This window comes from Lepidochelys kempii, chromosome 1, assembly GCF_965140285.1.
Source record: "Lepidochelys kempii isolate rLepKem1 chromosome 1, rLepKem1.hap1, whole genome shotgun sequence".
Taxonomy (NCBI): domain Eukaryota; kingdom Metazoa; phylum Chordata; order Testudines; family Cheloniidae; genus Lepidochelys; species Lepidochelys kempii.
The window spans coordinates 240,810,533-240,835,282 of NC_136380.1; the positions used below are offsets into that span (position 1 = coordinate 240,810,533).

The 24,750-nt window shown below is 43.2% G+C and overlaps 1 protein-coding gene across 5 annotated transcripts in view; it reads left to right on the top strand.

The window, feature by feature from the left end:
• Nucleotides 1-24,750, top strand: part of MICAL3 (microtubule associated monooxygenase, calponin and LIM domain containing 3) — a 243,355-nt gene that overhangs the window by 178,187 nt on the left and 40,418 nt on the right. For 2 of the 5 annotated variants that reach the window (XM_073319697.2, XM_073319780.2), the window contains 8 exons: nt 7,101-7,324; nt 9,294-9,383; nt 13,797-13,934; nt 16,422-16,484; nt 19,538-19,642; nt 20,569-20,709; nt 21,127-21,218; nt 22,371-24,216. In XM_073319697.2, coding sequence (XP_073175798.1) covers nt 7,101-7,324; nt 9,294-9,383; nt 13,797-13,934; nt 16,422-16,484; nt 19,538-19,642; nt 20,569-20,709; nt 21,127-21,218; nt 22,371-24,216 — 2,699 coding nt within the window. Of the gene's footprint in view, nt 1-7,100; nt 7,325-9,293; nt 9,384-13,796; nt 13,935-16,421; nt 16,485-19,490; nt 19,643-20,568; nt 20,710-21,126; nt 21,219-22,370; nt 24,217-24,750 lie in introns of those variants that run through there. The other 3 variants (XM_078849782.1, XM_073319771.2, XR_012155812.1) reach the window with 2 other exon arrangements.

Below are 24,750 nucleotides of genomic sequence, written 5' to 3' on the forward strand. Positions count from 1 at the left end.
GGAGCTATGTTATTATTGGCCATGACTTCATCAGGTCACATAAATTAAGAATAGTTGGACCTGGTCAGTACTTGGATCAGAAACCTCCAAGGAAAAAAGGAGTCAACAGAACCAAGTGTTATCTTTGGCATCTCAGACTGCAGCTGCTATTTCACCTCCTCCAGATCTGTGCACACTTTTCTCCCTCCCTTCCTCCCTCCTCCACACCCATTTTTTATTTAGAATTCTATCACTCTCCCCTCTTTGTATGTTGACTTAAATATGTATTTTTTAATTTAAGCTTTCTCTGAAAAAAAGGTAAATATTATTTTTGGACTTATAAAATATCTCTCTCAGACATCCCTGGGCATCTGGACCAAGATTTCACAGCAATAAACATAACTTGCTGGCAAAAGTCAAACCAAATACATTCCTCCTATGACAGATTCATCATCACTACCATGGGCAATAACCAGAGTCAATATGCACACATCCGCAAATGCAGTAATAATCGTACGTAGCACTTCTGTGGTATGTTTCACAGTCAAAGCATTTTAAAACATTATCAGATTAATCCCCACAAAAAGGCAACATATTTGGCATTTGATCAATAAGAGAAGTAAATTCCAAGCTGACATCCCACTAGTCTCAAGCCGCTCTAGGGACGGCTAATGAAAGTACCCTCACATAATTTTAAATAACACAATTGTGCATAGAGAGGGAAACTGTTCCTAAGGTAGCCAGCTAGGACCTAGTCATTGTTGGACTTTTGTAGAATAATAGCACACCTTGAATCACATCGACGACTAAATAAGATACCCACGCAATCTTTGGAGAGCATGTGCAGATTTTAATGTAAGATACATTCAAGGTAATTTAAATTTTCTTCATCCTGATCGTGTGGGCCATTCACAGTTGTCACTTTAATCGATTATCCCTTCCAGATGAAGGATCTGTGCTAAGCAGTTGCTCCGAAGTGTGGTACACATTCCACTATGAGGCACCACAGTGTCAACAGCAGGTCTGTATTCAGACAGCCCAGCACCCAAGTCTTGAGGGGGGCAGATTATCCTTAAAGAGAACATGCCGTTAAAGTGGGTGCTGTTCATACAGTGTCCCACCTTTGAGCTGAAGCCACCATGATGAAATACTCTCTCATCTCTGTAGCTGGCTACTCCCAGATTAGGGTTGAACCATCTTGTGGGATATAATGGAGGCAGCTGGCAGTGTCACTCTATTCCGAGCCTGCAGGGTGGAGGATGAGAGTCTCCAGGCCTTTTGACCTGGCTCCTTTCTCCAGCACTAAATTCACATAGATGCATTTTTTAAGAGGTATCTCCCTGAATATTTGAGTGTCTGTCAAGTCATCCAACTCTTTTCTCTGATCACTGGTTAACAGAAAAAAGGTCCCAGCTGGGTGGCTCAGACCTACCATCTTGAAAGGAAGACCCTGTGCACCAACCCATCTCTGTCTGCTTTCACCCACTCATCCTCTTGTTTCTCAGTATTCAAAGATTAAACACACAAGTGTGGAAAAGGTCAGTGCTGGAGAAGGTAAGGTGAGCTGAGGAGTGAAGACTTTAAACTGTGAATATGACACGAGATAAGCAGGCTGGCTGGAGAACACAGCTTGATTCAAGGAATAGTCATGGCAACAGCTTCAGCAACAGTAAATTTTATTGACAGCGCACTAAAAACCCAGCAGGCGATACCTGTCAGATTTATTTCTGTACTGAAGAGGAGGAAACTGTGCGATTAATCAGAGGAGGAAATAAATACCACTTTTTTATCTCTCTGAGAGCATCTGTATAAAGCCATTTGTATATGCTAAGACCTCTTTGGAGCTTGTTGCATGCCAGAGGCTCAGCATATATTTATGATCTGATTCATCATTTACCTTTTTGAAAGAAGGGACAGTGAGTTAAAAATAACATTTAATTTCTGCTGTGGAACGGAGGATTATAACGTTTGCATTATATAGCCTACACAAAACACATGTTGTAGCTTTTGAAAATTGTCATGAAAACACACTGGACCATGCCCAAAACCTACCTGGTTACCCCACACTGTGATGAGGAAAAAACAATGGTATCTTATACATTTTATTTATTCACGTCTGTCAAAAAGTATTCTCCCAAGGCAAGTGAGTGAATAAAATTTTGCAAGGATGTATTAGAGCAAGATTAAGGTTAGATTTTTATCACCCCAAAATAGGAAATGATCATCCTCAAGGTAACCTGAACTGTGCCCCTGGAGTTATGTACATCTATAATTATAAGAAAAATTGTGTTGCAATGTAGTACTTGCTAGGAGAGGGTCTGTTTGTCCCAAACAGTGTAATCGTGTAACGAAAGCCTGCATGTCAGGGACAGAGTGAAGGTTGTTGCAGAAGTTCTACATTCCAGCCTTGTGTAGATGTTAAATCCCAGGCTTTTTTTATGTTTCAGCTGATGAGTTTTCAGCCCTCGCTTTTATGGTCTGGCAATAGCTGCTAATCTCACCACTTACGCACTTTATTAACGTGTAAAGAGTACGTTAAAAATAAACAGCCAATACATAACGCCATAGTGGCAAGAGTACATCAGACACAGTAAAATCTAGTGTAGATGGTGCAGAACAGAAGAAGGTAGCCAAATGAGAAAATGTCAAATGAAAGATTGTTTGTGAGAAATCCGTTCCAGGAAGAAGTTGAACCAAGGACCTTTCGTATCCAAAGGTAGTGAGGTTACCTATTGAACCAAAGGAGAATGGGCTTTTTCTGTGAGCAGTAATCTCAAATGAGCACTTTTATGTAAAAGTTACTGCCCGAAGTATCAGTTTGTTAAACACCGCTGTTGCTGTCAAACACAACCAACAAAAATAGAACACCAGGTATCCTCTGATCACTCACCCAAGTTTTAACCAAACTCGAACTATTTTGCACTTTAAATCAGATGAGATTGGGCCTATTCACGTCTATATGGCAAGCGTCCAGGCATTGCACTCTTTTTCTCATAAATATCATAAAAACACAAGATCTAGTCCCTGAGTTTATTCTCAGTGAGATCTTTGTTTCAGTGACAAAAATAACTTTTGATTATTTTTCTCCCGGTAGCACTAACATAAACAATATTCTGTGCCATTCTGAGCAGCATCAACAGATGTGTACTAAATTCCAAACAGCTACTCATGCAAACTCATCAAAAGCGCCGACGCCACCAAAGGCACGATTTGAAGGCACTGGGATTACACATGAGTAACTGAGGGCCTAATGTAGCTTTCAGAACTTTTATTACAGGTGATGTGTAAGAAGAGTATGTAACCCAGCTCAATTCTCAAACCTCAGGCAAAGATTCATGGAGGATTGGCAGTTGGAAAAAATTTCTTGACTCGTAAACTGAGTCAGTTTGATACAGAAATCAGAGAGACAAAATGGAGCCTCACAATGACACTTTTGCAGTCTCTTGCTGAGTCAGAACTGACGTTTGAATTGCAATGTATTGTCCCATAATGTATTAATGCTGGAATGCACTTAAATGTGAGTAGCACAGATTTTATCCCAGACAAAAATATCCTTGTTTAAACCAGAGTTAGTCATATGCTTGTATCAATAACATTGAGAGCAACCTTATTAGAACACTGAATGGACAAAACATTAAAAGACCATGAAATACTAGTCTTAACTTCCAGCTTAAACAACTATAAACATTTAAAAGTATGGGAACTTAAAATTAACCTAGAATTTCCTGACCTTCTAATTTTTAATGTATTTTTAAAATACAGATACGAATTTATAACCTTAACTCCATCTTGAGTTTAAGTCAAAGGGTTTGTACTTTTTTAATATGAACTGATCAATTATACCAGGATGATGCAACTGCGAACTGGAACCAGTGGAGTTTGTATGTGTGAGATGAGAGGACACAATCAAGGTCTGCTGGATTAATTGGTGCAGTTTGCAAAGTCCTTGCCCTTGGGTCTTATAAGTCTAATGCAGTGGGAGTGCATGTCTTGTGGGGGACTTCTCAGATGGACAGAGCTTGAAAGTTTACCCTACACATTCACACAAGGATAGGACCGCTGAGAGCTCAGTCCTTGAACTGGGCAGTTTTTGTAAACTTTCCAAAGTCCATTAGATCCAGGAGTGAGTTTATAAAGGTTGCCAGAAGCTGCCAGAGCCTCATTTTTCCTTAAAAAGGTGTATATTTTGGAGAAGTGAGAAGAAACTTGCAAGCAACGCCAGACAAGCAAGTGGTGATAAGGATTTTCTGTGGCACACAGGAGTCCACACTGGCTTTTGACAAGCTTTCTGCAGAGTGAACCAACTCTGTACCTAGCACAGGATCAGGGATATAGTCGACTTTATAAAATTAATCTGGTTGCTTACTAAGTTTGTTTGCTAAAAGCTGACAGAGCACTCAGATGTTTCTGTTAAGTGAAAAACTCCAAGGATAAGCATCCCAACTTCTCTGATAGAATCCACTGTATAAGATCTTATCACTTGCTCTTTAGTTAAACAAGTTTGAAATTTCTAGGCCAATCTGTATTTGGTAGTAGGATGTGACCATGCATTAAGAGCCTGATCCAGTTGCTATTGAAATAAATTGAAAGATTCCCTAAGACTTTTTTTTTTTTAATTGGCATAACTCTTGCTGAATCTGATGCTTCAGAAATAGCTTCTCCAGTTCGCCTTACATTTGTCAACTAATCTGTAGTCACAGGCCAAGTTTGTAAACTCTGCAGTGCATAGGACCTCTCTTGAGGAATTTGGGCATGGGAGAAAATTAGCTTTAGTATGGTAATATTGATACAACCTGAACCCTGGAAAAATTATCATCACTCCCTAGTACCACTAGCTTTTAAATCGTATAAAGACCTATATGTGTGACCAGCTGAAAAGTTAAGGATTATTCCCATAGAAAACTCACCCTGCGTGTAAGATTCAAACTATTTAGCATATATAAACTTGCTGTATGTTATGTATAGATATTCCTTTCCCGCTATACATTTAGGTGAGCGTTCCTTTCTGAACTCATCAGTTCAAATCTACAGAAGTGCATTTCAGCTATTTTATTTGTTTCAGTCCATTTCTTGAGAGCTAGCTACAGATGTAAATTAAAGCAGGCTTTGAGTTAGTTGAGCATAAGTGTCTGAACAAATTCTTGAGTTGAAAATGTATCTTTTCTTGTCTGGATAACCCCCAAATTGGCAAATGTATCTATGAAACTTGCCAATACATTCCCTTCACTGCTGGTAAAAAAGCATGAAAGATTTCAGGCTAAAAGATCTTTTACAAAAAGGTTCCTGGAAAAATTGGGTTGAGAATGGCAGGAGTGCCTTTTCAGCCTTTAACTATAGTGTCAGTACCTAGAGGCTATAATCAAAGAGCTACGCTTGTTGTATCTTTCACTTACAAAGTCAAGCCTTCTCCTAACAAGTAATTAGGTGAATTCTTAGTGGGAATCTCAAGCAAAACCAGTGAAAGTTTCATGACGGAAACCTTGTAATGTGGAATTAAAGATGGGATGGCTATCAAAAGGGGTCATACTGATATGCATGTTTGTTTCCCACACAGTGATTTACAGACTGTGCTATGAGAGTAGTGGGGTTGATAGTTATTCTCATGCTGTTACCTACAGTTTTTTACCCATCCGCCCTATACACACGTGCGGACACGTCCTGTATTCGTATGATACTACTGCCTAAGATCCTGGCAAGGGTATGTAATTGTGCACTGCTCTCTGGCTGTCCTTATCTTTATATGTACCATGATGGCCTGATAATTCTAGGACTGTGTGCATATTTTCTTTTCAACATTCACTGATTGTCAGGCAAAAATGGAAAAAATAATAGATTTCCCCAAATCTTCCTGCCAGCTCCCCACCAAGCAACAAAACTTCCTAGCAGCTTAATCCCAGCAATACCACCCCCCTTACCATCAAGAAATGATCTCCCCATATGCTGGCCCTGCCAAACCATCTCTCACACCCAAATCCTCAAGAGAATGTGACATGATCCAGATCTCTACCTTCTTGCTGAACCCACTTGCACTTAGATACTGTGATAATGAGTATCCTATAAGAACCTAGAGCAGTGGTTCTCAGCCTATTTACAATTGTGGGCCACATATGCACCTCTCTTTGTTATGTGGGCCGCATCCACATGCTATATGTACTACCTGTATGGCCCTGAGGATGTCACATGGGCTGCAGCTGTGTGCTGATTGGGCTGCCCGCATGGTTGAGATCCACTGACCTAGAGAGACAAGGTGAGTGAGATAAATGTATAACCTTGCTAGATGCTAAAATTCATAGTCTTAATAGAGACACTGGATTTATGGCTTATTACAATAATCTGTAAACCACTAATTCCCCTTTTTGTCCTGTGACTACAAGGGTGTTAACGGGCCACTTCACCTTGACTGGTTTCAGAGTAGCAGCCGTGTTAGTCTGTATCCGCAAAAAGAAAAGGAGGACTTGTGGCACCTTAGAGACTAACAAATTTATTTGAGCATAAGCTTTCGTGAGCTACTGAATGCATCCGACAAAGTGAGCTGTAGCTCACGAAAGCTTATGCTCAAACAAATTTGTTAGTCTCTAAGGTGCCACAAGTACTCCTTTCCTTTTCACCTTGAATGGTTCCTTAGAATATGTGCTAACTACAGATGCTAAACTATCTGTTCGATCTTGTACTTGGCTATGAGCACCTTTTCCAGACCTGAAGAAGAGCTCTATGCAGCTCCCAAGTTCGTCTCTCTCAACAACAGACGTTGGTCCAATAATAAGATATTACCTCACCCACCTTATCACTGTAATATCCTGGGACCGACACAGCTACAACAACACTGCATATAAGAACCTAGACAGATCTCCACAACTACCCTTCCTCTGACTCCCCTTTATTAACAGGAACTGGATCCAGTACCTTTTCGCTGTTGGATCTACCTACAGCCTCTGCATCAAGCTCCTTTGACCTGATCCACTATTTCTAAAATAGTGCAATGAAATGTTGAAAGCAGAAGGGGAAAATATGGTTTCCATTACACATACTATAGTTTGTACTGAAGTTTTTGTAAGCCATATATAAACTCAACTAAGATGCATTGTTAATATACTTCTCTGTCTCGTTTTTATTCTTTACAGTAGTTCAGAATCCGAGATGGAGGAGGAGGAGGAGGAGGAAGAGGAACCCCTGCAGCCACAGCTACCCACCTCAGACCTGGGAGGTGTGCCTTGGAAAGAGGCTGTGCGAATCCATGCCCTTCTGAAGGGAAAGAATGAGGAAGAGCTTGAAAGTCAGAAAAACCACAAGGCTGAAGACAGGGAAGAGGAGGGGGAAGAAGAGGAGGACACAGAGTCTAGTGAAGGTTAGAAAAAGATCGGTTTGTATTTTCCTTCTGCTATGAGCCAAGTACCTCTGTTCAGCACAGAGTGGTGTTAGACAGGCACCCCTATGATGAGATGAGTTAGATCATACCTTATTCTTCTCAGGAAAACCACTGAGGGCTGATGGGGAAGCAGTGAATCGGGGTGGGATGGGAGAGGCTCTTATGAGGGTATATTGATGGAAGGGAGCCAGTGGAGGAACCGAGTCAAAGGGCACATGCACGCTGCAGCTGGGAATGTGCCTCCCAGCGTGGGTAGTTAGACGGGCGAGCTCTGCTTGAGCTAGCAGATGAAAAATGGCAGTGTAGTCGGGGGTAGCACAGGCGGTGGCTTGGGCTAGTTGCTCAGGCTAGTTGCTCGAGTACGTACCTTGGGAGAGGGGTCTGGGCAGGTTTGGCAGCTAGCCTGAGCTGCAGCCCATGTTACCCCCGGCTACACTGCTGCTATTCGTGCACTAGCTCGGGCAGAGCAATGTGTGTCTGTCTATCTGCGCTGGGAAGTGCAATCCCAGCGTCAGTGTAGACGTACCCAAAGAGCATGTCAAACCAAAGGCCTTGTCTTTCATATCAGTTTTTTTTTTCTTTTTATCTTTGCATTTACCATTGCTTTGTATTTGTAAGTGAACTTAGTGCAGATAAATGATGATGGGTTGACCACATCAGGGACAGAAGATCTCTCTCCACAGGGCAGTTAGAGCACTAGTAACAGCACAGTACACTTCCCATATACGGTTATAACAGTGGGCCTCAACCAACCACAGTATCTTACCCCGCTCCCCAGTATAGCCTGATGAGAGAGATGGGTTTAATTCTTGTCTCCACTTGCTCTGGACTCAGTATTCTGACTGGATCAGTATAGTCCCATGTTTGGTTCAGAGTGCTCGAAGGGGGGCACTTTATGCCTGAATGCAGGGTGCAGCCAGAAGATACTTTCCCCTGGGTGGAGCGTACTTGTACTATAATGGTCTAACCCACGCAGCTAATCCTCTTGCTGGTTCTCCTCTGTGTAACTCTAAGCTTTGTGACAATTGTGCTATTTTCTCACCTGTTTGTAGAGGAATCCAATTTGGGTTTGGCCCTCTGTTCTCTGGCCGGCAAGGTCTGGGGGCGCTGCACAGGCAGCGCATTCAGCCTTGAGGAGGAGGAGGGAGTGCCTCACATCACCCAGCAGTAACCCCCATGGCCAATATGAATGGGACCCCAGGAGAAATATCCAGCTCTCCTAAGTCAGCAGGAGACTCTACACAATATGCAGCCTGAGTTGAACCCCTGTGCTCTCCAGGATGTTTTTATTCCAGCTCTGAGCGTTTCTTTATGAAAAGGGGTGGGGGGGAGTTATGGAAGGATTTCCTCCCCTGCACCTCTTTAAGTCATAACCATACTGAGCTTGTTCTGGAAATGGGTATCTTTGCCGTGCTTTACCGCCATTCCAAATGGTGACTGGATCTTATCTTTCAGAACATGACTTGGGTACTTGCATTTCCCCTTTGCTTTCATGAGAGCTACCAGACGACAAAGACCTGCTTCATAAAGGCCATTGGCCATGTAATGTTGAAAGTATGAGGAGAGGTCCACTTATGCTGGGCCTCGGAGGCAATCCTGTTCAGGTGTCATTTCGTGTGGGAGATGGCCTTTTAACTAGGTGGTTTGTCTATATTTTTCCACATGGAAACTGGAACTCCATAGCTGAAATCTCTGTCAGAACCAGGACCACAGTTTAAGTATAGTAATATGCATGTTGTTTGTCAGTCTACTAAACTGTGACGTTCCCAGACCTCTGTCCAGTGGAGTTTGCCTATCAAACAGGGAGCTTTGATGAGTACAGTAAGTCTTACTGGATTTCCAGACAATAACTTTTTGCTTTCTGATTCTCTGTCCTTTCCCTCTCTCTGTATTATTTGTGTGTGTGCATCTGATGCTATATGTGGGGGTGTGGCTCCCCCTGCTGTAGAGGGAGAGTATTACCCGTGGGCAAGAGAGCTCCAGCAAGGCCTCTGGCTTCAACGTCTCTCAAATGAAGAGGACACGGGTACTTTTAAAGGTACCCTTGTATCATCACCGCTTTCGTTTGCCCTCAGGCGGGTCTGACATTTTAAAGAGCAGGTCCCACATGAAAAGATTTTCTGTTTTTAGTAAATTGCATTTACCAGCTCTCTCGAGTTTGATTCAGGAATTACGGATCCTCTCGTGATCCAAGTATGGGCACTGCTTGGCTGTATCACATTTTTTACCGTTCTTTGTGTGGGAGGGTTGGGAAAGCTAGATTGACTCCAGAGAGCACTGAGACACTTCAGATTAATTTCAGGAATATTTTACATTTGCTTGATCACTTCCTGCTTGGCTAGATGCACTGTTTCCCATAAGGCACTTTGTTGCCATTTTTGTTTTGATGGTTATTTTCCTGGAGCATTGGGCTACAAGAGGATGTTCATTCCTGCTACTTTGACATTGCTCATATGAGCCAGGATACATGAGACTAAAGGCTGAGTTCTTTCACCCAAATGAATGGGTGCACCGGAGAGCCAGCGTTGCATGTCTTTTTTTTGTAGCTTATTGCTAGTAGAATATACCTCCTTTATTTTATATTTTCTGTTTTGCCTGAAACTAACTTTTTTAGTATTTTAATGCAACATATGCGTCATTCTGAAAGATTTCATAGGAGCATAAGAGAAAAAAATCATATGGGAAAATATCAACATTTTTCTTTGCTCTTTTGAAAATATACATACAGTATATATAAATATCTTTTGTTCCTAGCCTTTCTAGCCGTTGTTCCATCATTTGCCCTCCCCCTGGAGTCTAGCTGAGCTTTGAGCAGAAGTCTGGGTCCCTTGGCCACTTTCAACACTCACTTTCTATCAGAAAAGTTCTGTTTGGAATGTTAAATCGCCCCTGATTTAACATTTTTGATGGTGAGAATTGAAGGTAGCCAGATGGCCAGAGAGCACAGGCACGTAGGGGTGACTGCTGCCTTTTTCCTTAACTTCCACTCTTCTCTATCCTAGCAGCTGTCCCACTTTAATTTTGGTTCCCAGAGAGCAGGTTTGGGAACACTGGAACAGCTTCCAGTTAAACTTTTGAACTATAAAGTTAAATTGTGAGAGAGCCCAGCCACTCCTAAAGTGCTGTTGACTGCGGCAGTGAAGCTAGAGGGGGAAACACGCTGTTCTGGAATTCACCGAATTATCTTTTCATGTAATGGTGAACTAAAGGATCCAGCTTCCTGTGAAGCTTAGTGGCCAGCCTTGGGGGAAGCCACAGCAGCAGCCATTTGAAATCCTTCTGTAATATTTTGTGGCTCACCTAACCTAGTGAGGGGTTCTGTTATTGCCTGCCGTGTAACCTTTGGTGCCTTAATGGTGTGCTGCTGTGGCTCAGAGACCTGACACCACTAGCCAGCCTGCAAGCATAAAGGTCTCACGCTGGCTTCCGCCAGCCTAGTTACTTCTTGTGGGGTGACACCGACAGCCCTTCCAGTCCCGTGTCTCCCCATAAATTCATAATCACAGTCTGTATACATATTTCATGATGACCATCAAGTACAAAACCTTACCAGCTTTCACAGAAGACCTAACTCAACATATTTTATAGCACTGTAACATTGTATACAGTCGATTCAAGGGCTTATTTTTGGGGGTTCCAGACCCCCGTTCTCCTCTTGGGTTGTCTGGACTCTGATTGTCACACCGTCAGCCTGCATTCATGTGGTCAGACATCAGAGAAACACTAGGTTTGCCCTCTAGCCAGCCCCCAATACTTCACAGGTGGCTGGGCTCTTTAAAGTTTTACATTATTGAGAAAGCTGAATTGGGGTCTGCTTCTTAAGTAAGGCCTGGTCTACACACACAGATGTGCAGGTTTAAATAAAGGAGTAATTTTGATACCAATATGCTTAAACTGGTAAAAGTTTGTCTTATATTAGTTTAGTTTACACTGGTAAATGTACAGGAGCAAGCTACATTGATATAGCCTGTTTTAAACAGATATGACTGTGTATTCACATTGGAGTTTGCATGGGTTTAACTAAACTGACTTTTAAATTAATGCAGTGTCTGTGTAGACAAGCCATAAGAGTAAAATGTAAAGCAGCATGCAAAGTGCTGCAGGTGAGTTGGAGCCAGCGGGTGCAGGCTATGGCTGCATTTGCAGTGAAAGCATGTCATTTCCATCTGGAACAAAAATCATTAAAATTAAGGGTCTCTCCGTATCCTCCAATTTCATCTCCTTAATGGGTTTATGGCTACTGTAACAAACACATGCTATCTATTTTTAGCTTCTCGTGCTGTATAACCTGACCACTAAAAACCTGAGATGTCAGATCCTCCTGCTGTAAATGACAGACTCCTAGCACTTGAAATAAAGGAGAATCGATTTGCTGTAGTAGTACAGAGCCTGTGACACACACTTGAGCAATACTGATTCCATCCAGTGAAAGGTAGTGGTAGCATATAGGGTAGCAAGCACATTACAATACCTATTGTGTAAAAGGAATAATCAGGTAATAAAGTTAGAGATGTCAGGCCTGTGTCTGGTCCAGTTTCACATTCTGATTGGGCCTTTCTTTGGTGATGTCATACCTGTTTAAGTCCCCAACAGTCAGGATACAAAGCCATATTATAATGTGGAATAAGTCCTGCAGATCAAGTGGGACCTGCTCTTTGTGAGACTTGTTGAGTGTCTATATATTTTTTTCCCACTTCCAGCTGTTGCTGGTAATCCTCAACCTTTTAACTCAGCTGTGTGGTGTGGTGTAAACACTAACTCTACTGATCTCAGAGTCTGCATGTGGGAGCATTGGAATACAAGTGCAATGAGGAAAGATCAGACTGCTCCATTTGTTGGCCAGTGACTTGGGCCCTATCAGCCACTCCTGAGTATTCTCTTGTTCCCTCCAGATGTCCAATAGTTCTGGTAGGATCGTGTTTTGTGCTGATTGTAAGAGGAATCGTTACACTGAGAAACCTGTGAAATACAGATTAAAATTGAATCCCATTCCCTTTTTGTGCATTTCTCTGCTTTCTTTTGTCCCTTTGACTAACTACCAAATAATTTTGTGCTTAGATAAGTGCTTCTTCCCTCAATATCAGTTTTCTCCTACGGTTAAAGTGCCAAGTGTGATACCACAGTCATTTCTGAGGCTGAAGTCCTAATTTATGATTCCACAAACAGGCTTTCTGTGGGTTATTCTAGTGTGTGACAGTCCTTCCTTGGTACATTTTTGACAAATGCCTAGTTCCAGGCTTCTCAGATGGAGCCTAGCCTGTTGCCTTACATCATGGACAATCTGCAGTCAGTGAAGGTTGGCTCATTGCTGTGCAGAGACAGATGGCTTGTTGCCCTGTGATGTGAACGGCTGTGTCTAGTGCATGCCAATGCGTGGGGAGTGGTTAGTGGAGAAAACAGCTTGCCAGAATATAAAACCCTGCAATCTGTGGCCAGATCAGCCATGGAGAATCCTGTATACCTTGCTGCAGGAAAATGGCAAGGAGAACCCAAGATCAAATTTCCCAGGGTCCTTTGCACCACAAAGAAACCAACAATGAAGGGGAAATTAAGAGAATTGCTACCAGGGTGGATGACTCAAACTGTCTAGTTGAAAACCTTGAAATACACACCTACTAAAGCGGTTAGCCATATGTACCTACACTTTTGTCAAAGGAAATCCCCTTCGAAGGAGAGAAGAGGTTATTTTCATTATTTTCAATTAGAATGCTGATATTACTTGTAAAATGACGCTGCCCCCTTAGCACCCACTCACTACTCCAACAACACAGCTAGGATGCTCTGAATAAAGTCTTGTAAACCTTAAACTGAGCAAAAATCCAATGGGATAATATAAGGCTACATGCAGCTGGTCAGTCTGATGGTAGCCGGCAAAGAGAGACGTTATGGTTTCTCTGTTGCACATGTGGGTGAAAAGTTGGGATTCAAACCCCCAAAAGTTCACTTCCACAATGTTGAGGGCCACTGAGAAGTGAATGGATCCTTTGTTCTGTGGAATTTAGCCCAGAATGCAGATTATCCCCATGCCTTTTGCCAGCAGGATACAGAGGGTAATACTCATTTTGAATAGGCTGAATAAGGCTGAAATTCCTGCTAATTGATCACCTACCAAATCTCAGTTGGATGCTCAGAGTGTGTCTTCCATTGCCAGGGTGCTGCTTGCAATAGAGGTGTAGTGTGCCTTTGGGCTAGCGTTATTCAGCTTCAGGGTGGAGCAGGAATCTAAGGATTATGAATGGTTGTGTGTTTCTAGATGCATGCACACATGATGCAAAGCTTTGTCTGTCTGTCTGGCAAACTGATCTTGGCAAGTAATATTTTCTTTTTTCTTTCCTTATATTTTCTTTCCTGTGGTGTGTTTTCTTTCTCTTCCTCTTTTTTTCTCTCTTTCCACCCTATCCTTCCTCCCTTCCCACCCACATCCTGATCTGCCTCATCCTCTGTCTGCTAGCTGGAAACCTGAGGCTACAGCAGATTGTAAATCCGATAGATCCCCTGGAGATCCTGGCAGATGTGCACTGGACACACATCCGCGAGAAAGAGGAGGAGGAAAAAATGGTCCCAATTTCAAAGTCCTCCACCTCCAGAGGTAATCTCCTGCTGCATCGATCCCCAGATCACAGTTGCAGCTGTTTAACTCTGTTGCTTCTGCTTCTTTCAAGCGCAGCCTTCTTCAGATGGGTGAACAGTGATTCAAAGGCTCTGCTTCCTGAAACTAAACACTAGTTTAAACTTCTTACTTTTGAGGTCGGTCTCCATTTAAGTCACTGGGTTTTCTAAGTCAACACAGCAGAGTGAGCTCTCCTGTCTTGTGTATCTAATTAGACTCTGTGTAACATTCTGCTACAGGATGGGAATCATTTGATATTGCAGGTTGCAAGGCCCTGATAACAAATTTAAAGTGTCCTGGACTTGAGAGGAAACAATTCAGCCCGTTGTTCCTTCAAGATAGGGGTGATGAGGAGTCCAGGCCTTGGAAAAACAAAAGAAACTTATTCTGAAGGGTTGAACAGTTTTCTCTTCTACATTGAATATATTCTGCTGCTGTTTTTCAAACTTTGTATCTGCATCTGGCAGGGGCATGATATCTTCAGGAAATGGTGAAGAGCACAGCAGGCCCAAGGAGCCAGCCAGTTGCTGTTTGGCTCTTTGTATTGAGATTTGACAGTATTTATTTTTTTTTCTTCAGCAAAGTGAGTCACCATTTCAAGATGCCATTTTGCTTATAAGGTCACTTTGGAGAAGGAAAAAAATAGAGAATGCTAGTACCCTTTCCAACATCTCTCATAAATCTCATTGTGATTCACCTTCCACACTATCCCCCACACTTGGGACTGTGATCTTGTCAGATGTCTTGAGCTAAGCAGGGTGGGGCCTACTTTCCTAGTATTGAAGAGCTGTAAGGAAAGCCCAACTGTCAACAAAACCAAAACTTTGTGGTGTTTGATTCAGTAGTTGGTAGTCTTCCCTCCAAGTCTGTACCAAACCAGTCTCCCAGAATGATCTTAGGAGAACTGTGTTGCAAGAGGTGCTGTCTTTCGAAGGAAATTTAAGACCAAAGTCCTGATTGCTTGTGGGTATTAAAAATCACATGGTACTTGTTGTAAGAGCTGGGCGTCTTAACTCTTGTTCCCTAGCCAAATTCTTTCCAGGTAACTATCTTCTGCCTAAGGTTCCTCTGTAGTTTCAGCTGGGAGTGGTTTTACTGCCTGGTGTGTGCATTTATTATTCAGTGCTGCATTTCACCCCAAAGGTGGCTACATTTCAGTGGTGGGGGAAGTTATTCTAATAAATATAGTAGCTTGTAAAGTGCTTTGGGATTCTTTGAAGTGAAAGGTGATCTATAAAGATAGATCATTATTTCCCTTCTCCCACAATTATACAAACACAGGCCTCAGTGTTATAGCATTAAACATTCCTGACCAATGTTGCTTGAAGTTTAAGAACCCTGAGTAAGTCCTGACATTGTTCCTCAAGTTTACCATATTTAAGGTGAGTTTAGCTTCCACTGATAACAGAAGTGACCACAAGTCAAGGGTGCTGCCATTTCTGTTTTCCTTTTAGCTTATATTTTCTCTTCTTATTTTTCCTACATGTTCTTCTTTGTGCAAACACAGAGAGGTTAAAGCAAAAGTCGATCAGAAGGACTTTCACTCACTCCAGAATTGTGAGCTACCAGTGTCCTGTTTCTAAATCCCAACTCCTCTCTCTCTCTGGCACAGCTGCCTCCATGATATACTGTTACAGTTGTCCGTAGAGTGAAGGAAAACCTGTGCTGACCCTTTCCCATGGTGCAGACAATCCCTTCCGTGGCATTTCCAACTTCCTTCAGGAAGCAGGAAATCTTTCCTTCCCCAAAGAATAGGCCAAACTGAGAGCTGGATGTTCACGGACCCATAACTTAGATGCTTCATTGCAATAATCAAGGTTTGTTCAACAGTAGTAGCAGCTTCTAAAGGGGCTGATGCAAGGTGTGGCTGTGTGGATGCTCCACAAGTTTCATTGGTCAGTTTGACAGACTTCAAGTATCTGTTCATGACTGAGCAGTGTCCTACCACATGTGCTGTTTAGAGAGCACTTCAAAACCACTCTCTGGAGTTGATGGTTAGATCTAAAGGAGCAGGACAACATGCTGATACCCAGGAAAGATGTGTTCGGTGAGCTCTCATGCTCTACTAGGAATTCTCCCCTGCCTTGTAAGCATCCAAACCTAGGCAATATAGTCTGAAATCAATACAGCCTTTGGCTTTTGTTAGCACTATTTGTGTGGTCATACTTCATCTTCTGGCTTCTCTTGCCAGCTTGACCAAAATGGCTGGAATCTGCAAACAGGACACTGAGGACATGTTCAGCTCTCACTAACACCCTTATCTTCCATGGATCCTAAAAGCAGATTTGGTATTTACACCTCATTATCCTAATTTAACCCTCAAATCCAATCTCCATCATCTGACAAGGTCTAGGTTTTATTTCTGCTCTTGGTTTTGAGGAATTTCTCTCTAGTGTTTCAATTTCATACACTTATTTGTGTCTAACTTTTGATTTACTATCATTATTTATTGTTTTTTAAATTCAGCATCCGACCTTCCCTCCGTACGCCGTGAGGCGGTGCAGGCATGGCTGGAGACGGTCTCTGGAGGTAGTTTGGTGATATTCGTTCTCTACCAATTCAGAATAACCCTGCCCGCCCTCCTTCCATGCCTTCAGCAGCTGAGCTGGTACCTTAACACTGGATCTATGGCCCTGTTGCTATTGCATGACCAGGAGGGGGGAGTGTGCATGCATGCCTCGCTCACTGTCCATTCTTGCATGAACTGGGCTTTCATCTTACCCCTTGCAAAGGCAGGCAAGACAGAAAAGAACATCTTCTGTGTACATGGAGAAGAAGAAAGTAGTTTAACGTTTTGATTTGGGTTATAAACTGAGGAGTAATCGTCATCCTTCCCCACCCCTTGACAAAGGGATCTTGGTGCTTGCTTGAAAGTGAAGAGATTAGGGAGAGTGTTTCAAGCAGTGTCTGGAGCAAATTACAGCTTCCTGCTGAAGAGACCAAGAAAGAAGATGTCAATTAAGCTAAAGCCAGGGACACTTTAGAGCCAGGAGTGACTATGGAAATAGCCATGCTCCACAAACCTGAAACATGTTGCCCATCCAAGCACCAAGGGAGTGGAAAGATGCTAAATGTCAGCTGCTTTTCCTAGGTGGTTCCCTAGAATCTCTTACAAAATCAGGGAGTGTGGAGATTTGGGGCAGGGAGGTGTTAAATTCTATAAACCACAAAAAGGGTCTAAAAAAATACAGTAGAACAGGGGTAACTTGTGTGACGTCTAGCTGAGTTGCCCTTGCAAACAGGAGTAATTAGCGCACCTCTGAAACGTTGCTTCTGTAACTGTTTTGGCAAGGCAGCAGCATTTACTGGATGGCTGCACATCACCCCATCAAGTCCTTGCTGCTGGCCAACATGGACAGACTGCTGAATCTGTCGTTTCTGGCTGCCATAGTGTACAGCTCACTGTTTACTGTTTGGCGACTCTTGTCCTCTTGCTCCTCATCCTAACTGCACATATGTATATGCACAGTATATGTATAACTATAACCAGCCACCCTCTTATCCTGTCCCCCAAGCTCCGGGTCCTTCAGAATGGGCTGCCCACCAGTGTGTTACTTATCTATGCATCCATAAAATATGTTGCTGAATTTTGTGTTTTTAAGGTATTGTAAAGAATTTATTTTCGTCTGTTAGATCCTCGCTATAGGACACTGCACCACAATTTCCAAATGGAAAAACCAACATACACATAGCCAGGCCAGTGTCAGATATTCACCCATTTGAAGGTGACACTTTTACACATTTTGTGACAGTGGCTCACATTTGATGTTTTTACCTAAAACAAGTTACTGTGGCATTACTCTTTCTAAAATGGCAGTAGCTGGTACACACCTAAGCAACAAGCAGGTCAGTAAAGCATCAGTGTGAGAAGGGGGCAGGGGGACTGGTTTAGTTAAGAACATCTTTAGATGCCCAGCCCTTACAACTGTGACTCGGCCTTCGTGTTGCAGATCTGTAAGATTCTGTGTATTACAAAGCCTGTGGTTTAAGGGTGCAGGCCATGTCATGCCACACTGCATTTTAGGTGATGGCACAGCATCTTGTAACAGCAGTTTAAAAAATATGCAAGCCATGTGCCCCTCCACTGCCATGATGCTACAAAGGTGGAAAAAGTGACATAGAAGAAATTCTCAGGTTGAAGGGGCAGGACAAGCCTTGTTTCAGTGGAACAGACTGTCAGTGTCATGCTTTGAAGACCAAGGAAGCAAAGAGCCTCTACTAGAAAAAGAGACTATCAAAATGTGTGTGGAAAATGTCAAGATGCCAGCTCACTCTTTCTTAGACTGTCATGATTAGTAGTGTTGAAATTTAAATGGTCCCAGGTAGGCTATGAAATGAGCACTGGCATCTGTTTACATCATTATGGGGCCAGAATTTTAGCACTGTGTGCATATAGTTTGCCACATGATTACTGAGAATGTATGCTCATTTGCAGTAATCAAGCATTCAACAACCCAGTTAAATGTCTAACATCATTTGAGCCTGCAGTTGTGCTAATTATATGCACAAAACCAAAAAAGGGGCCCAGGTTTGTGCAGTCTGCTGGTGCTATAGTTAAAGCTAGAAACTCCTTTAAAACAAAAAAAGATTCTGCCTGAAGTTATGGAAGGACCTTGAAGCTGTGTGACCAACACCCATGCATAATAACTGAGATGGGATAAGGTGTAGCAATGGAGAGAGTTGTAGGAGTCTCTTGGCTTTTGTGAAATATCATTTAGTAATGTGAATTAAAGCCCATCCTGGTGGGGCCTCATGCTCCCCTCTGGAATTAAATCCTTTTATGTGTAATGTTGTCAAATGCCTTCTTTGGGTTTATAAATTCATGAATCTTCCCTTCAGACTGATCTTGTAAAGCAGATTCTGGGCTCTGGCACACAAGAACAGACTTCTTATGTGTCTGTTGTTCACATTAAAATATCTGAATACATCTGGGCCCTGGGTATCTGCACTGCTGTCTGCACTCCACCAAACGGTTTCTTCTAGAATGTTGCAGCCGCACAGAGTTAAACAGTTTCCAAATGGTCAACTCTCCTGGCTAATCCCCTCCTGGCAGGTCACCTCATCTGACTTCATGTCCCTCAAACTTCTTTGTTTCCGCTGCTAGGCAAGTTATTGTGGCAGAATAGGAGATTGCAGTTTGCATCTAGCACACATCCTCTAAAATGTTGGTAACTGCAGTTCCTTTGTGGTACCAATACTATATTGGAGCAACAGCTGAGCGTATTCCATTAGAGCTTTCTCTGACACCCTCATTTAATGTCTCACTCAAGCATGCCTTGGTTGCCGAAGTGGAGACGCTGGTACTTCACGAGGCCAGTCCCTCAAACGTGCCTTGAAAACCTTGCAGTGCCAGTGTCTGTGACAAAGCTTCCTCAGAGGCACAAAACCTCTTGACTACTCAGACTCAAGGCTTGAAATGCCAGCTGAGTGTCTTCCCCTGCTGACACACCTCAGAGCACCTTGTTGGAGAAACAATGAGTAAATATTGGCACTCAGGGCACTTGGTGCAGTTTAAAACTGTTTTCTATTGTATAGATTGTTTTTCCTTCCTCTCTCTCTCTCAATGTTTTAATGCATTCCAGCCCCATTTGAGGAGAATGAAGTGGAGGATGAGGTGGGCACAGAGCCAGCAGATACAGAAGGGGAAGCAGGCGAAGATGGAGACACAGGTGCAGAGCTGGATGATGGTACGGTACCACAGTGCATCATTAAACCTTGTTATTGGAAGCAGAGTCATGTTGGGAAGCAGGTATCTTGTGTAAGGGTGATCCAGTCAGAGCAGATCTGTATATGTGGGAGCTCAGTGCAGACGAGAGAGAAAAATTGGATTGAAGTGTGAAATGGAACTGAAGAACTGTAGTGCCATGGATTCTGGAAGACATTGCTCGCAACCACTCTGTTTGTTAGAAGGCTCAGTCTTATCACAGAATCATAGGAATGGAAGCGACCTCAAGAGATCATCTAATCCAGTCCCCTGCCCTCATGGTAGGACTAAGTATTGTCTAGACCATCCCTGACAGGTGTTTGTGTAACCTGCTTTTAAAAATCTCCAAAGATGGAGATTTCATAACCTCCCTAGGCAATTTATTCCAGTGCTTAACCACCCTGACAGGAAGTTTTCCTAATGTCCAACCTAAATGTCCCTTGCTGCAATTTAAGCCCATTGCTTCTTGTCCTATTCTCAGAGGTTAAGAAGAACAATTTTTCTCCTTCCTCCTTGTAACAACAGCAGTCCTTACTCTCATTATAGTCCTTCTGAATGAAGAAGTGAGTGTTCATGTGGAAAAAGGCTGTAGGACTGACCCAAAGCCTTCTCTTCCCAGCATGAAAGAAACTGCACATATTAGGAGATGTAGGAAAATTTCCAGCATAACTGTGGAAAGCATGAAACAAACTAGAGAACTTATTTGTATCACATTGGTAACTAATTAAAGTGACCCCAGTTAGCATGTAATGAAGGAATAGACGATTTAGGTGCTGGGGTACCACAGTGAATGGCACCCTGTGAGAAGGTAGATAGGATAATCGAAAGATTTAGGAAACAAATGGCTGTCCTTATGGGTTTGCATCCAAGACCTCTTCCTTTCTGTGTCATTGTCTTTTTCCCACCCAGATCAAAGATGGTCAGATGACACCCCACCTGATGCAGAAGATGAGTGTCACTTACCTCAAGGGGACATGGAAGAGCCAGAATTGAAAGTCTCTGAGGATGAGGGTGAGCGAGAGGTCACGGCTCCCTGCTGTCTGACAGAAGGTAAATACTTAATCTCTGTATCTTGCAGTCGAGGAAGACTGATCGTTTCTTTGAATTGTCCAACTGAGCTGTTGGTGAAAGCAATCTCTTCAATTACATTTGAACCATGCCAATACTCTCAATGCCTTGCATGTGTTTGCATTTGTGTTCTGAGAAAGGTGTTGTGATACCACATCTTCCCAAAGCGTAAGGGAACCCACAGAACCAGTTGTTCCCTCTCTCAGCTCCCTATGGGTGCTTTTGGGCTAACTGCCTGTGTCATTAGGGTCACATACAGATTCTCAAACTGACTCCAGAGGGCTCATCTAGAATGTAAAGGGCTAGTGATTTGTTCACTGTTTACTGTGCTTCGCATGGATTTAGAATGTTAAAAGGCTTGTTTATGGGTTTTTTTAACGGACTCTCCATTTCCCCTAGATCCATGCAAACCCTCCACCCCGATCTGGTCACCCAATGAGACTGCTGTTCCTCAGTCCCCAGTTGGTAGTCCCAGTGCAGAACAAATAGAGGTAAGAGTTTCTGGTGCTGTTCAAAGCTATGTTGATATTGATTAAGGGACTGTACTATCTAGATTAGTAGAACAGCTTGTATGACAGAGTGATAGTTTTAGCTCTTTTTTCTTATCTAGATAATGTACATTGTCCTCTGACTTCTTGAGACCTAGTTTCATTTAGATTTTAGAAGAAAACAAGCCACTTTTTGAAGAAGTTCACGGTGCAATGGCTGATCAGTAGTACAAGTCTCTAAATCTAAAGGCAAAGAAAAAGTTATTTTTAACTGTTGTATCCTTTGTTTTTGTGATTATTTACTTGCTAAATTGCCAGTGCGGTTTGATTTAGATTCCCTAGCCAAAACTTAAATTGTGAGATCAGGCTGGTTTGTTGACAGCATTCATACTGGAAGGGAATGGAGTGAATTCCTCTTGTCACTTTTAATTGTGCTATCAGACACATTTATTTGTTTTATAGTAATGCTGCAGTCAGGATCCAGGGCCATTTTGTGCTAGGTGCTGTCCAGGCTTACAGGTAGACAAGGTCTCTGCCTTGAAGATCTTGCATAGTTTTGAAAATAACATTTTCTGCAGCTGACACTCTTCAGATAGTAAATCTCTATGGGGAAATGTCAAAGGCTTAAACTCTATAACATAATACATTGCCTGGGTGACGTAGCAGTCTAGTGGCAGCAGGTCCAAGTGAAATCTAAGACTCCTCAGATGATTAGCGGCTGGGAGCTCTGCAGCACCCACGTACTGAGCCCCAAACTAAGGAATGCCTCATGCCTTTGAGAAACAACCCTACCCTGGCCAAAATGTGGAATAGGTCTGGAGGAGCCTTCCCCTGATGGGGGGGCCACTCGGAGCGGGGAAGGGGTAAAGCGGAATTGGGTATTCTGATATGTACTTCCCTTCTTTTTCCAAAATTAAATTTGTCGTTTCGACTTGCAGAATAGACAGCTTACAGAGTGGAGCAATATCTGATGAAAGATCCCAAGTGGTTTTCCATGCACTGGAAAAGGACGCCAAATGCATTTTTCATATATTGAAGCTTAAATTATCACTCCCTTATTCCTGAAAGCCTGAGGCATGGAGCAGTATTCTAAATCCCTCTGAAGGTGCTTAGTGACCATTAATAATCATTTCTTTTGTTTCTGCATTTCCATAGAAGGTAAAGGATCACCTCACGGCAGTGCCCTGCATGGACAAATCTCCAGAGACACACTTTTTTCGTGAACCATTCCTCCTTGAAGAAAGTCCAAAAGATGAAATCCTTGAAGATCAGAAAGTTAAAAGCCCTTCTGTCTCTCTCTCTCCAATACGGTCCCAACCAGTTGCATTGCCAGAAGCCATCACACCTGCATCACCAGTGCAGTCTCAGCCAGCAACACCTATGTTGGCTTCATCCCCCGCCTCTGCCCAGTGGCCTATCTGTTCCCAGCCTTTGCCGTCTGCTGAAGCACCCATTCCATCTCCAGTGGAACCTCCAGTGTGCTTTCAGCCTGTACCAGCCTTAACATCCACTCCTCTGGCCCAACTTGCCCTAAAGAGCCAAGATAAGGAGGTGGGAAAATTGGGGAGCCCTACTACTGCAGAAGAAGCCCTGAAACGGAATAACCTCGTAGAGGAGTTCTGGATGAAGAGCGCTGAAATCCGGAGGAGTCTGGGGCTCACTCCAGTGAACAGAAGCAAAGGGTCAGAGCCTAGCTTTACTGTCTCAGCCCTTGAGTCAGCTCCGCTGAGTGTTTCAGAGGAGGAGGGGATCCATCTTGTAAAACCCCAGCCTGCCCCAAGAAGGCTGATCATGTCCAAACTAGACAGTGAGCAGATGTCTCTGCTGACTCCAAAATCTCCTTCAGACAAAGAGCTGAAGAGTTCCAATGAAGTAAAGAGAGACTTATCCAGCAGCTCTGGATTGGGTCTGCATGGAAGTTCATCCAACATGAGGACATTGGCCAGCCAGAGCTTCAATACTTCTGATTCCACTATGCTCACTCCACCATCAAGCCCTCCCCCACCACCTCCTCAAAATGAAGCACCAGCAACTTTGCGTAGAAAGAGGCATCAGACAATTTGGCAGAATGAGACAGAATCTAAGCCAGCACCAGCACCGACACCTCCTGCACCCTCACCTTATGAGCACAACCCTCCTGCCAAAGAGTCAACCCAGGGCTCAAAAGAAGAGGTGCGGAAGTCATTTGTGGAGAGTGTGGATGAGATTCCATTTGCTGATGATGTAGAAGACACTTATGATGAGAGAACTGAGGATACAAGTCTTCATGAGAAGTTCTTTACACCCCCTACCAGTAGGCCAAGGCCAGAGAAGCCTCTTCACCTGCCATTGGTCAAAGAGAATGGTGGACCTCCATCAATGGAAGGAGAAGCGAACCAAAGGAAGAGAGTGCTGCCTCAAATCTCTCCAGAAGCCAAGGAGCTAGCTGAGGAAAGAATGAGAGCCAGAGAGAAATCTGTAAAGAGTCAGGCATTGCGGGATGCCATGGCTAAGCAGTTGTGTAAGATGAAAGATCTGGAGATGGCTGCAGCTGCTGCGGCCACCAAGGCACGAAAAGCCTCCTCCATGCCCTTGAAGCCCAAAGAGAGAGGTTTTGAGTCCTCAGCACGTTTGGCCGTGAAAGCAGCAGAGGGCCCCACGCTGAAACATGATGCTGCTAATGAAAGGTTCCTCTCCCCCCCTGTTGACATTGCTGGGCCCGAAGGGTCCGTCACCTCCTCAGAGGGCTCCAGTGGGAAAAGTAAGAAAAGGACTTCTCTCTTCTCCCCTCGTAAGAACAAAAAGGAGAAGAAATCCAAGAATGACAGCCGGCTTTCTGACAAATCAAGTGGCATGGCCGAGGAAGCCACCAAGCCCAGATCATTGTGGAAGTCTGTTTTTTCTGGGTACAAGAAAGACAAGAAGAAAAAGACTGATGACAAATCCTGCCCTAGCACTCCTTCCAGTGGTGCCACAGTGGACTCTGGGAAGCACAAGGTCTCTCCAATGGTTAGAGCAGCAGGTATAGTACATCTGCCTGTCTGCACACTGTACTTTCACTGCAGCTGGAAAGCTTCTGAAATGAAGTAGTCCCAGCTCGCTACCCCACACTGTTATGTTCTGAGTCGCTCTCCTTTGCCTAACATGCAAAGCCTTGAGGATAATGGGATTGGAACTGTAGACTGTATGTTTGTTTATAAAATAAGTAGCATATCAATGGGAGAAACAGATTGTCAAATAGCAGATTTGGTACATTACTGTTCATTTCACACATACCAGGCTACAAAACTAGTCATTTTTCTGCCTTAACCTGACTCAAAAGAGAGGAGTTTGCCACTTTTCAAACTTGTTTTAACTCCCACCCTGGCTTCCTACCTTGACCATCATTCACTTCCCTTGAATCTGCCATGGCAGACTATGCAATTTTTTTAGAGATAGACATAAATGTCCCTTCATTAATTAAAAGGTAAATGGGTGCTTAAGAGGGCATGGAGATATGGTTACTTTCCCTCCTCTTTGCTCTCTGTGTGGCTTAGGACCTGCCAGCTCTCCGCTG